The 12,023-nt window shown below is 41.1% G+C and overlaps 1 protein-coding gene across 2 annotated transcripts; it reads left to right on the top strand.

Moving 5' to 3' along the window:
• Window positions 1-258: 258 nt before the first annotated feature.
• ankrd40 (ankyrin repeat domain 40) lies at window positions 259-8,509 on the top strand. Of its 2 annotated transcripts, none has more exons than XM_067233123.1 (5): window positions 259-760; window positions 1,299-1,447; window positions 1,546-2,160; window positions 2,270-2,451; window positions 5,609-8,509. In XM_067233123.1, exons 1-5 carry the CDS (start codon window positions 627-629, stop codon window positions 5,750-5,752), a joined length of 1,224 nt encoding a protein of 407 aa, XP_067089224.1. In that variant the 5' UTR covers window positions 259-626; the 3' UTR covers window positions 5,753-8,509. The 2 variants fall into 2 exon arrangements, with proteins under 2 accessions (XP_067089224.1, XP_067089225.1); XM_067233124.1 differs by having other exon boundaries at window positions 1,299-1,477.
• Window positions 8,510-12,023: the final 3,514 nt, after the last annotated feature.

The following is a 12,023-nucleotide window of genomic DNA, read 5'->3' as shown; positions in this document are numbered from 1 at the left end:
TTTCTTCGTCTTTAAATGCCACTCGTTCCTTTAAGTCTCATGACTGAATTTTGGAGGTGGAAACTAATCCCCGGCCCCAATCAATCTTGAAGGTATGTGCTCAATTTTAACTTGATGTTGTTGAGTATGCATGTATTATTTAACCATAACAAACAGGTATTGGGTTCAATGTTGCTGTCTGCTCTGATCAAAGAGCGTCTAGGGAGGAACTCAAAGCGAGGAGCTCACACTGTTGTTACAGAAAAAACTGCCCCCCGACATGGGAGTAGTTGACAGCACATCGCCGGAGCGCAGACTACATAACACGTTATTCAATTTAAGCGTTGTGACCGGAGGTGTGGCGATATATCTAGCCAAATCCCCTAGTTTGGTTAGCGTTGACAATTAATTGTGTCCGATGAGAAGAACAACCAGCTATTATCTGCGAACATCATCAACTTGTGTTAGTCGAAACGTAAGCTAGCTGGTAGCCAGGAAGCTAACCTACTGTAGCTGGTTAAGTCTTGTCAACAGACTCGCTAGCTAGATGTAGCTCAAGCTATTTCGAGCCATTCTGAGCTAAGTAAGAGTAGACATTAACGTATTACTGTGTTCTATGACATCGACACATTAATCATCAATTCAAAATGTCAACAACTTCGCTGGATAAGGAATTGCAGGAGCGGTTGAGAGAGGCGTCTGCGCTTGGGGACATTGACGAAGTGCGGAATTTAGTAAAGAGCGGAGTAAATGTCAACTCACAAAATGAAATAAATGGATGGTAAAAATTTTCAATTGACAAATATTTAGATGACGTGAAGAACGAGTTTAGTATTTAAAGCTTTCCATCACACAACTGCGATACAAATCTGCTGTGTAAAACAACGTTTTGGAAATTGGCCCCTTAAAATGTTTTTGTGGAGCGAGGCTGGATAAAAATACTTTTATCCAATTACTGTAGCTGGCCAGCAAGCTCATTCAGTAGTCCAACTTTCCAGGATCCTAAGCCTGCAATTTTTTTTGCCGTCTGTTAAACTACACACCCTCTTGACAGCTGATTCGCTAGTTTCGGCACTGGATGACTTGTATGACATAATAATGTAATGCCTATTATAATGTAATATTATATGACAGTGTATTAGTAATTTTTTATTCTAGTAAGTGTCTGATGGGTACAAGCAGATGCATAGGAGAATGACTTTTGATAACAGCTTGCTAATATGCTTCCCTCAGCTAATTAGATTATTTCATTGTTCATACTACAAACCATTTCAAGCCGTTGATTCATTCATAATTTGTGGTTTTATTGCCTTCCACAGGACCTGTTTGCACTGGGCCTGCAAGCGAAACCACAAACATGTGGTGTCATACCTGCTGAACTCTGGTGCTGACAAAGAAATCCTCACAGCTAAGGATGAGTTGGCTGCTCAGCTAACTTCCAAACCAGAAATCAAAAGACTGTTGGGAGGAAAGCTGCAATTTTTTATCCTTTTGTCTTGTGTTCAATGACAATCCTGTTTCTGTTTGCTCAGAAAATGTTGTTGATACTTGTCTTTGTTTCCACAGTCGAGGTAGACAAAGTGCCTGAAGTCAAAGAGCTTGAGCTGCCATTCATCCCAAATTACCTTTCCAACCCTCCGTTTATGTATAGCAAAATGGACAACAAGGCTGAGCTTATCCTTAACCCGCTGTCAAACCAAAATGGTTCAGGCGGAGACCACTCAGAGTACCCACACAGCGACCCAGCTTCCCTCTCTCCCACCCACGAGTCACAACAGCCTCTGCAACAACAAAGCCTACCAGCCGATCCCCCAGGCCCCAGGGAAGGAGCTTTCGTCCCAGTTTCTGAGCAGAATGGAGTGTCATCCAGCCTGGCAATGCACACCGCTAACGGACCCCTGCCCATGGACCTCTCAGTAGAGCCCCATCTAGTAAACCATGGAGAGTACCCATACTCGGTGACCTATAATGGGCCTGTGTGTTCATCTGCACTGCCCTCCCCCAGCCCCAGCACCACTAGCAGTGGGAGCCAGGCCCAGGGGGCTAATGCTAGCACCAACCCCTCAATTACCAGACAGCAGTCAGTCCCCCAGCAGCTGAACTGTGGTCAGACTGCTGGGGGGCCCATGCCTGCCTTCCAGCCCTTCTTCTTCACAAGCACGTTCCCGGTCAATGTACAAGGTATGGGATTAGCATGATGTTTGCTGCAACAGAGGCTCTTAATGTGTGGAATTTAAAGAAAATAACTGGGCATGTTCCAGGTATTGAGTTTTTTTTTTTGTCGTCTCAGAGCTGGTTTTGAAAGTGCGTATCCAGAACCCCAATGCACGTGAGAACGACTTCATCGAGGTGGAGCTGGACAGACAGGAGCTGACGTACCGTGCCCTGCTCAGGGTGTGCTGCCGGGAGTTGGACATCAGTGCTGAGCACGTGGAGAAGATCCGCAAGCTGCCCAACACCATGCTGAGAAAGGTATGGGATAGTCTGCACACAAGCACACACACATGCATAACAATTCCAACACATATTTATGAAACCTTAAAAGAATGTGTGTTTTATCTATTGTCGTGTGTGTGTCCACAATGTGTCTGGCAAAACAAAACCCTGTCTTGTGTTGTAATCCACCGAGAACTCGGGGCCTCAGGTTCTATTGCTTAAATATATCTAATTCACAGCAGTGTTCCTCCTACAAACACATAAAGTGAGATGTTCTGGGTTACCATGTAGCTGTTCTGAACACAGTCTAAGCATGGCAAACAGTTCTAGTCCCTTAATAATATCAGAAGTTGCTTCAGCCATTTCTCCCTCACTTTGAGATAGTCTCTGATCTTGATCTAACATGACTGGATAGATGAAAACCTGTGCTTCTTCTTCTGATGTCACCAGTCCAGTTTGAGCAGATACATTATTTGCCAAAGGGCAGCAGGATGTCTACTTTACACATCACTGTCATTACTGCACTCTGTTTCTCTAGAGTAGCATTTGGAAAAAAACTCATTCCAAAGTAGGGCTGGGCGATATATGAAAAAAAAAAAACTGATATTGATATTGTCAAAATGTTTACGATATTCGATATATATCTCGATATGGTAAGTAATATTGGACGTCCGGCGCGTTCTTTGGGAAAGTATGCTTGAATTTTTGAACAATTAATGTCTGTACTCTTTATAACATTATAATGTAATTTATATAAAAGAAACTGTAAAGGCAGCTTGTGTCTAAGACGGATTTGAGAGACTGAGATTGAGAGTGTGGTTTGTTATATGTTTCGGAAACTGCAAAGGCAGCTCGAGTCTTAAGGCCTTTGCACACTGAGTCCGAGATTTGTGTCCAAAATGTTCGCACGTTAAAAAAGAAATACGACCTCACGTTATGTCAATCGTGCTTACACACTGCCTCTGAAACTTTAGTCCGTCAAAAAAAAGTTCGGATCGGGTTTGATTTTCTGCATTTTTCGCATCCATAGCCAGCATTTTGAGTTTTTTTGACAATTCACAGCCACCGAATGTTGAGGCTGATGATTACGAAAAAACACATACAAAAATTTCACACTCAGTGTGCGAGGGCCTTAAGACGGATTCGAAAGACCGCAGATAGATTGCGGCTAGTCTGATTTGTTAGATGTTTCGGAATCTGCAAAGGCAGCTCGGGTTTAAAGATTCAAGAGACCGCAGATGGATTGTGGCTGGTCTGGTTTGTTAGATATTTTTATATATATATATATATTGGAAAACCACAAAGACTGTGGCTCGAGATACCACAAAGACTGTGGCTCGAGATACCTCAAAGACTGTGGCTCGAGATACCGCAAAGACTGCAGCTTATGTGTATTGGATTCCCGCAAATACTGCGGCCTGTGATTTTGTATTTATATTGGGAAACCACAAAGACTGTGGCTCGAGATACCGCAAAGACTGTGTCTCGAGATACCGCAAAGACTGCGGCTTATGTGTTTTGATTCCTGCAAAGACTGCGGCTTGTATTTTGTTATTTATTTATCATTTATTGTTTATAATGTATTTATTTATGTATTATTTGTTTTTTATTTATTATTTATTATGTAGTTATTATTATTATTATTTTTATTTATTTATTTAAGCACATTGAGCTGCAATTCTTGTATGAAATGTGCTATATAAATAAAGTCTTATTATTAAAATGTCTTTGTTACCCCCTTTCCACCAAAGTGAACCGGGAGCTATTTCGGAGATGGTGCTAGAGCCAGTTCGGAGCTGGTTCAAGAACGGACCCTTCTAAGAACCGGTTTGCTTTTCCACGGGCTAGAGAGCCACCACAGAGCCACATCATTACGTCACTGTATACGTCTCATATTTCCCAGCAACGCTAGCGCGGCAGCGCCAAACACAAAGCAGAGCCCGTCTAAAGGCTTGTTTATCAATCCGAAGAACGCGAGGTTGTGGTGCGTGTTTTCTTGGCTATTGCGCAATACCCTGGATTTGCAGCACTATGACAACACTGGCAACATTTTATAAACTTTTGCTATATAGTGCTTGTTTATTACATTTGTGTTAAATATAGGCTCAATAGCTCATAAATATTTTTCGTTGTCATTTCACTCATTTGATAGGATTATGATAAAACGCAGCAACTAGTGTCTGCACTGCGATGCTAGCTAGGTTATTGAAAAGTCGGAGCAAATTTACAAATTAGCAGTTTCATCAATAAAATAAGCACATTTTCAGCAACTACACTGCTCACTTCTCGTTACATTTTAATTGAGATGCTAATTTACAAGTACCGTTTAGCTGAAATGAATTGTAAAAACTTAGAGCAATGGCGGTCAAAGGATTCTGTTCGTCTTGTTGGTCACCGTAACCCCGCCCCAAGCGGTTCTTACTTGGTTCCCAATCTAGTCCAGCTCTGAAGTAGTGCTATTTGCGAACCACGTACGAACCACTTTTCCGGTTCTCAGTCTGTCGAAAGAGAAAGAACTGGTTCGCGATTAAGCACCGGCTCCGAACAGGCACCCAAAATGCGTTGGTGGAAAAGGGGTAAGTGTGTCGAAAGAGAAAGAACTGCTACTCAATAATTTATTGTATTTCTGCCTATGCAATAATATATATTTCCACTCAAATATGCTTGAATTAGAAATATTCAATATTCACATTAATTTCAAATTTTACATTGTCGTAAAAATTATTGCAATATTATCTCTAATATTCGATATATCGCCCAGCCCTATTCCAAAGCAGAACTTATTTGCATTTTTCTGAGATTTGGAACTGCACACTGTCTTTTTAAAGGAGACGGCAGGAAATGATAAAATGGAGCTGTGGTTCAAAGAAATGCCACCCATCCAGTTTTGAGAAAGGCTGCTGTCATATCGTGTTATCTATAGTGAACTATCATCTCTTGTTTTATAGATTCAAATACGTTTCTTCCAGCTCTTACTTCCACGCTCCCTGACTAATATACAAACAACATGCAGCATGCAAAACTCCCCACATAATAATTTGCATTCATCCAGACTCAATTTTAGACTGCTCCTGATTCAAGCATAACACTAGTCTTCTGTCATTCTTCAGCATTCTTGCATGTCATTTCTGAAACAAAATGGTTCCTTGTGTCCACAGTAAGTTTGACTGAGTGTTACTTTGACGTCCCACAGGACAAAGACGTGGCACGGCTGCAGGACTTCCAGGAGCTGGAGGTAGTCCTGGAGAAGGCAGAGGGCCTGTCCCTGTTCTCTGCGGCTGGCAGTCTCACAGACAGACCCTGTTACAACATGAAGGCTTCTAGGCTCACCTATTAGAGCCGCAATGGAGCCCCGGTCGCTCACTTCAGCATGGATTGTCAGAGTAACCGCCTACCACACATTCTGAGGCCCACCCAAAGTCTGGGTGCCCCAGAATTGCAGTGGTTCTTAATTCGGTGTTCATTCAGTTTGGCCCAGTCCGGTGACTCTTAGACAACATTATTGGATTTGTTTTCCCAAATGTTCCTGTTCTTGATCTTGTCCACCTCCTCCTCCCTTTCCTTTTTTCCCAATGGTCTGTGTAACTAACCAGAGCTAACACATTACTCTAGCATGATGTCCTCAGTAATGCACAGAAGAATTTGAAACCCTATCTTTCTCTTTTCCCTCTCTTCCTGTGTCCATCTCTCTCTCTTATGTCAATCTCTGTACTTTGAGACCCAGTGGAAGATGTGACAGAGGTTCATTGTCTTGTCTTCCTTGTTAGACGGACTTGATGGCCGTGCATTAACCATATATGGGTGTTTAGGTAACCATCCAACGACTATAATCATGGATGAGGGGAATATGGCTCTCGTAATGTTCTCCAGCCACTCTACGAAGGTCTGCTGCGTAGTACAATGTTGTCGCACTGCAGCCACACAGAGCAACATTCTATACCAACACCTGCTTCAGAGTTCATCACAGATGAGGAAGTTCCTACTGGCATCCACACAGTCACACGTAATACTAGACAGGTTTTGTCCAAAAAAGTGTAATTAATATTAATGGCCATGGAGAAGTAAAAAAATCTTTCACACTTTTATTTTGTTCATAACCAGTTTGCCGGTCTTATTTTAGGCTCTTTCAGTGGTTCAATTGAGCTGTTTATGGATCCACTGCCTTTGCATAGAGGTGTGATTAGAATAGTAGGAGCAGGAACTTAGGACAGAGTCTTACCAGCTGGCACTCAACTGTCATTCATTTAGTGGGACCTTAATAACTGTGCTGTGTTGGCACACAAACGGTAAAGCTTTTATTCCTTCTGTACCAATACTATGACATAAGTTAACTACTTGACAGATAACTTGGTTGCCACCACAGACATAAAGTATGAAAATTAACCCTAAACACTGGAGAAGAAAGCATTGCTTCTGCTCTGATGACAAAAAACAGCTTTTTTTTTCCTTGTATATTTGGCAAAAGGTGTGTTTTAGGGGGTTATGTTAATCAGACCAAAACTAGTTTATACTTCCGGCAGTTTGTTTGGCTTTCAATGTACCCAAGTGTCCCTTTTGACAACAGCTATTTGGTATAATGCTAAAATACTGTCAACTGGGAATTTAATTTTAGTGTAAAGAGTGTAAAGATAAAACCACTTCAGTGCACTTTATTAAAGTCCCAGCAAAAGGGGCGGTTGAGTTTTTAAGCCTAAAGATCGTCAAGCCCTCCCAATTGAATACTTTAGTTTACATACTTCCAATAACTGTGATTACAGTCTAAACCAAAAACAAGCATATAGCCTGCAAGAGTTTCCTGAAGTCTATCAATTGTACACCAGATCTTTGCTGTAGAACTTCATTTTGAGTCTGAGAAGGAACAGAAATGTAGCTGAGGGTTTTCATGTCCTATTTGGTATACCTGATGATTGTTTGAGCGCTTCCGCAACAATTCCAAATCAACTATCCCTGAAAGTTGGGTTTTTGTCATCCAGTGTGTCAATTTGAATTTATATTGTGATGCGAAACCATTTTGGCCCAGTCAATACATAACCTTCATTTAGAGACTAGAGGTCAATATGTCTAAACACTATTGCTCAGTTATGTTTGCCAGTTTAAATCTGATGATACTGCATTTTTGTAAAGCTGTGATGTTTGCTACTTTATTCCCTTGTTGGTAATAACAGTGTGTCCACTACAAATCCGGGTCTTTGAACCTGAGAATTGAGAAGGCTAGGATTTTAAGAGACAATGGGTGAGGAACCTACTCACAGGCCACTGTGTTCATTTGTACTAAGCTGTAGGCCAAGATTTGTAGCCTCAATGTTGATAGAAAATGCTTTATGCTGCTTTATACACATGAACTTCTAGGGAGTTGAACAACTCTAATATTTGCTCCAGGCTGGTTTACTTTAAGTTGAAGTTAAAAGTGTAGTAAGTGCCCCATTACATAAATTCTATGTACAATCAACAGTTGATAAGAAGGCAGTAATTTGTTTACAGTTTTAGTGGATACCTTAAGCTCTGACTGTATTAGTAATATGGTTATAGATTTTTATTGATTTGTATTTTTTTAACAAGCTAGGCCTATATCTTCAGTTGTTATCAAGTGTTAACAGTATAGGGAAGTTTGTCAGAATGGGTGATGGGTTCAGAAGACATATATTGCACAGATTTAGGCTGTGGGGGAATTAGTTGTGTGTTCAGGAAGTAGCTAAAGACGAGGAACAGGACTGGGTGGGGTGTTGTTTTGTGTTCCTAACCATGTTGAGTGCTTTATTAAATGATGAGTATGTGCAGAAGATTGTGCTTGGTTGAAGAAACTGGATAATGACGAAATGCCTCTGGCCATTTTGTGCCCAATGTTTGAGAGCGTGACCAGTGTTGGGATTCTCCTCTCTTTATTCCTGGTTGTGTGAAAACTCAACCTTGTACTGATTGATCGTGTTCTAGAGAGAGAATACAGTTTGACTTAACCTATGCATTCAGAGTCTGATATTTTTATATGTGCTGTGTACCTTTGATAAATTACTTAAGCACTGTTTAACCTGTGTTTGGTTTTGGAGACCTGTATCTGTTCTTTGATAAAGCATGGTGAATAACTTTGAACATGCTTTCTTGTTCTCTGAAAGTGACCTTTGTTGTGGTTTTGAAGGATAGTTATATGGGGGGTGTTTCAGAAAGCAGGGTTAACATACTCTGAGTTAAAACTACAACTCTGCGTTGACTGACTCAAACTCAGAGTTGACAGTTTTGGAACAGTTTGTAAAAATGTGGTCAGTCAACTCAAAGTCTAATTAATCCTAAGTAAAGCTCGCAAACTAGGATATACAATGCCCTCATCAATGGAACACAGTTAACACTATTCATCATGGCAAAAGGAGAAAAAAAGACTTGAACCGCCTATTTCTCTCCAGTGAAATTAGTAATATTAATGACTGCTTATGCCGAATATGAACCGATATTGAATAAAGAAAAAAACAATGCCATAGCAGCAGCCAGTGGTGGACTCAGGGGGGCGTTCACCCACCCTGATGCCCCCCAGTTAGCAAAATTGCCCTCTTGGATGCCCATATGGTAGATTAAACATGATAAAGGGTCCTGTACAGTGGCCCAGTGTGCAAGAAAACGTGATAAAGTGTCTTCTAGGGTGCCTTACCAGTGGAGAAAACATGATGCAGTGCCCTCTGGGTACCCTACCAGTGGAGAGAACACGATGCAGTACCCTCTGGGGTGCCTTATCAGTGGAGAAAACATGCATCTTATTTTGACTCAATCATAATAACGACATGAGTCCAACGTATTGTATTACATATTGGCACGCTCGGATTTACTATTGATGTCCCTGCCTAAGCTGAAATCAAACTTACGTCTCTGAACTGTACATATATTGGGTAAAGCAAGGCAAGTTTGTATAGTCAATTGTATTGTACACTTCTTTTGTGCAATACACAAGCTTGGAAGAAAAAAAAACGTGATGAGTAGCTAGTGAGGGGCCTGTGCCTCAGTAGAGCTTTATGTCTAGCAATGCCCCTGTACCCCACCATATGCAGCTGGTGACCTTTACATTTTGTTCACACCCGCCCCTCAGATAGCCACTGGCAGTAGCAAAAGAACGTGAGTTGACGTGGCAGAAGATTGCTGATCGAGTCAACGCAAAGTATAATTTGGAGAAAAAAAAGTTTTTATCTTGAGTGTTCCATTTATTCAACATTTATGTGTGTGTGTGTGCAATTTAAACAAATATATATTTAGGTGAAACCCAAAAGGCACTAAACGCACTTGGCAGCAACTAAAGATGAAATACAAAAATACAATTGAAACCGCTATGGTATATTTGCAATGCAAGCAATTGTGATGTTATTGAGCTTCATTAAACAGCATTCAGTGGCTATATTTTCTGAGCAAAACCTTTTTTAATTGTCAGCCATTGTGCCAGTATGTTATTTTGTCCATTTTAAATTTGTAAATGCTTCTATACATACAAGTCTCAAAATTAGTGCTTTACTGGCCATATTCAAATTTCACATCCATTACAGCCAAAAGGAAAAAGGCTGATAAAAGGGCATTCCATGTCTGACACATTCAGATAGCAAGTTTCAGTTAAAGAGTAGGACAAACAGGGTTAGTTGAATAAAACCAGTAAACCCAGAGCTTCCATCAATTCTAAGTCAACTAATTCAAGTTTCCTCTAAACCTGCTTTCTGAAACTCCCCCATTTAGTCCAACTCTTCTATGAGCCAGCAGAGGGAGTAGTGAAGCCAATATTGATGTTACATCGGGTTTACATGTATACTTTAGAGCAGTGGTCTTCAACCAGGGCCCACTGTCCTGTATGTTTCAGATATGTTCCTGCTGCAACACAATTTATTCACATGAAAGGTTGTTATTGGGTTTCTGCAGTTTTAGTTTTATTTATTTTATTTTATAGTGGGCCCTGAGGACTAGGGTTGAAGACCACAGTTTTAGAGTCTAAAAATATTTTACCCAAAAAGGTTCATGCCGTAACTATATAGATTTATTCATTTAGCAGACTCATTTATCCGAAGTGAGGTACAATTATGTATCAATGTATTAAGTATAGCAGATGATTAAGTATGGCAATCATACAGTTATTTTTATGTTCTATGCAATATATTTGCATTGCACATGGGACATTCTGGATGAAATAATTCCATAAGTATGAGCTTTCTAAATTAGTTAATTTCACATCACAGTATTCAACTGTGTACTGTTGTTGAATCATGATCACCTCAGCAAACATCTCTGATGTGTCACACCAACAAAGGAATACCAGCATGTCTGTGATGCTCATCCAAATAATCAAATAGCTTCCCATGTGGTCAGCTCTGTTGCCTCCTCCAGCTCACTGGTGAAGTGAAGGGTCAGAAGTGTAGGAACAAGAATAGGTGTGAGGTGTGATCCGTATCCTTCCACAGGACTGGCTAAAGCCACAGGAAACCAACCTGGTGTCCTGCTTCCTGCAGCACAACTGGCTGAATATCCAAGAACATCATAACCTCTTCCTTTTGTCTAAATGGGAGTTATGATGGAGCAAGGTCCTCTGACATTACCTCAGGGTTACACAGCTCTGGGACCCATTCTGACTGACCAACACCTGAGAATTCAACCTTTTTATGAATGGAACAAGAGTGTGCTGAGCCAAAAGGTCTTGTAGTATTGAATATGGTTCGTCTCACTCTTGCTATTTCCATGAAATATATGTACACATATATATATATGTATAAAGATTTTAAAATGTGACACCACCATTTTCACATAAGAGCCCCTCTACTGAGACTGCAGTGTTGAAATTCACACACACACACAAAAAAAACATATTCTGAGTTCAGGGTGTTATGTTCTTGTTCTGATCTAAAGAATATAAACAAGCAATAGGTTCTGGTAACACAGGCCCAAATATGTGTGAAGATCTTAACCTTGTTCTGAAAGGGAACACAATATTTCCCATGTGGTCAACAGATGTGTGGACAGACAGTGAGACAGGGCTGTGGCGTAATATCTGATGACAACTAAAAAGGGGGCATGTGTGAGAGGGAAGTGGGAACTGACTCAATGCATTGAGGCCACTCAGCGCAGCTCCTGTTATCTTGGTCAGGGTCTAGGAATCATCTTATGGGCACTGCTACAGACACGTCCTCTCCTTTGTCCTGGTGTCAGACACTCTAATGAGCTTATGATTAGTCCTAACAACTGCCTTGGTTTTCTCCTGCACCTCCCCAATTCAGGACCATAGGCTTGTTAGACCCTTGTAACCTTCCCCAGCCCTCAACACAGTTCCATAGGCAGTAAGTGATGGTTTGGACTGTGGATTTGCCTTTTGTGCAAATTGCTGCACGACCCCTGGGGGATCATGTACTGTACAAGGCAGTCATATACATCTGCTTATCTGTCACACCAATCCACATACTTCACTAAACCCACATAAAACAATGATGACATATTGGCCGAAGGTTCCCGTTTCTATGCGCCATCATCAGGCGTGATGCGTGACCATCAGTACTTACTGTTCCATTGAGCTCTGCCCACAGTGGTGGATCCAAATCAGTGGTCACTGCTCAACCGCTGACGTTTTCCAAGCCATGCGATTTACCTTGGGTCAGCCAGCC

Source organism: Osmerus mordax, chromosome 3 (assembly GCF_038355195.1).
Source record: "Osmerus mordax isolate fOsmMor3 chromosome 3, fOsmMor3.pri, whole genome shotgun sequence".
Lineage (NCBI taxonomy): Eukaryota > Metazoa > Chordata > Actinopteri > Osmeriformes > Osmeridae > Osmerus > Osmerus mordax.
The sequence above is the reverse complement of the archived record's forward strand: the minus strand, read 5'-3'. Positions and strand labels throughout refer to the sequence as shown.

What these genes read in the sequence shown, in the direction of transcription:
- ankrd40 (XM_067233124.1), top strand. Translation starts at nt 627, where the DNA reads ATGTCAACAACTTCGCTGGATAAGGAATTGCAGGAGCGGTTGAGAGAG. An exon ending in ATTTTTTATCCTTTTGTCTT is followed by an intron (nt 1,478 to 1,545) that starts GTGTTCAATGAC and finishes TTGTTTCCACAG; the next exon opens with TCGAGGTAGACAAAGTGCCT. An exon ending in GTTCCCGGTCAATGTACAAG is followed by an intron (nt 2,161 to 2,269) that starts GTATGGGATTAG and finishes TTGTCGTCTCAG; the next exon opens with AGCTGGTTTTGAAAGTGCGT.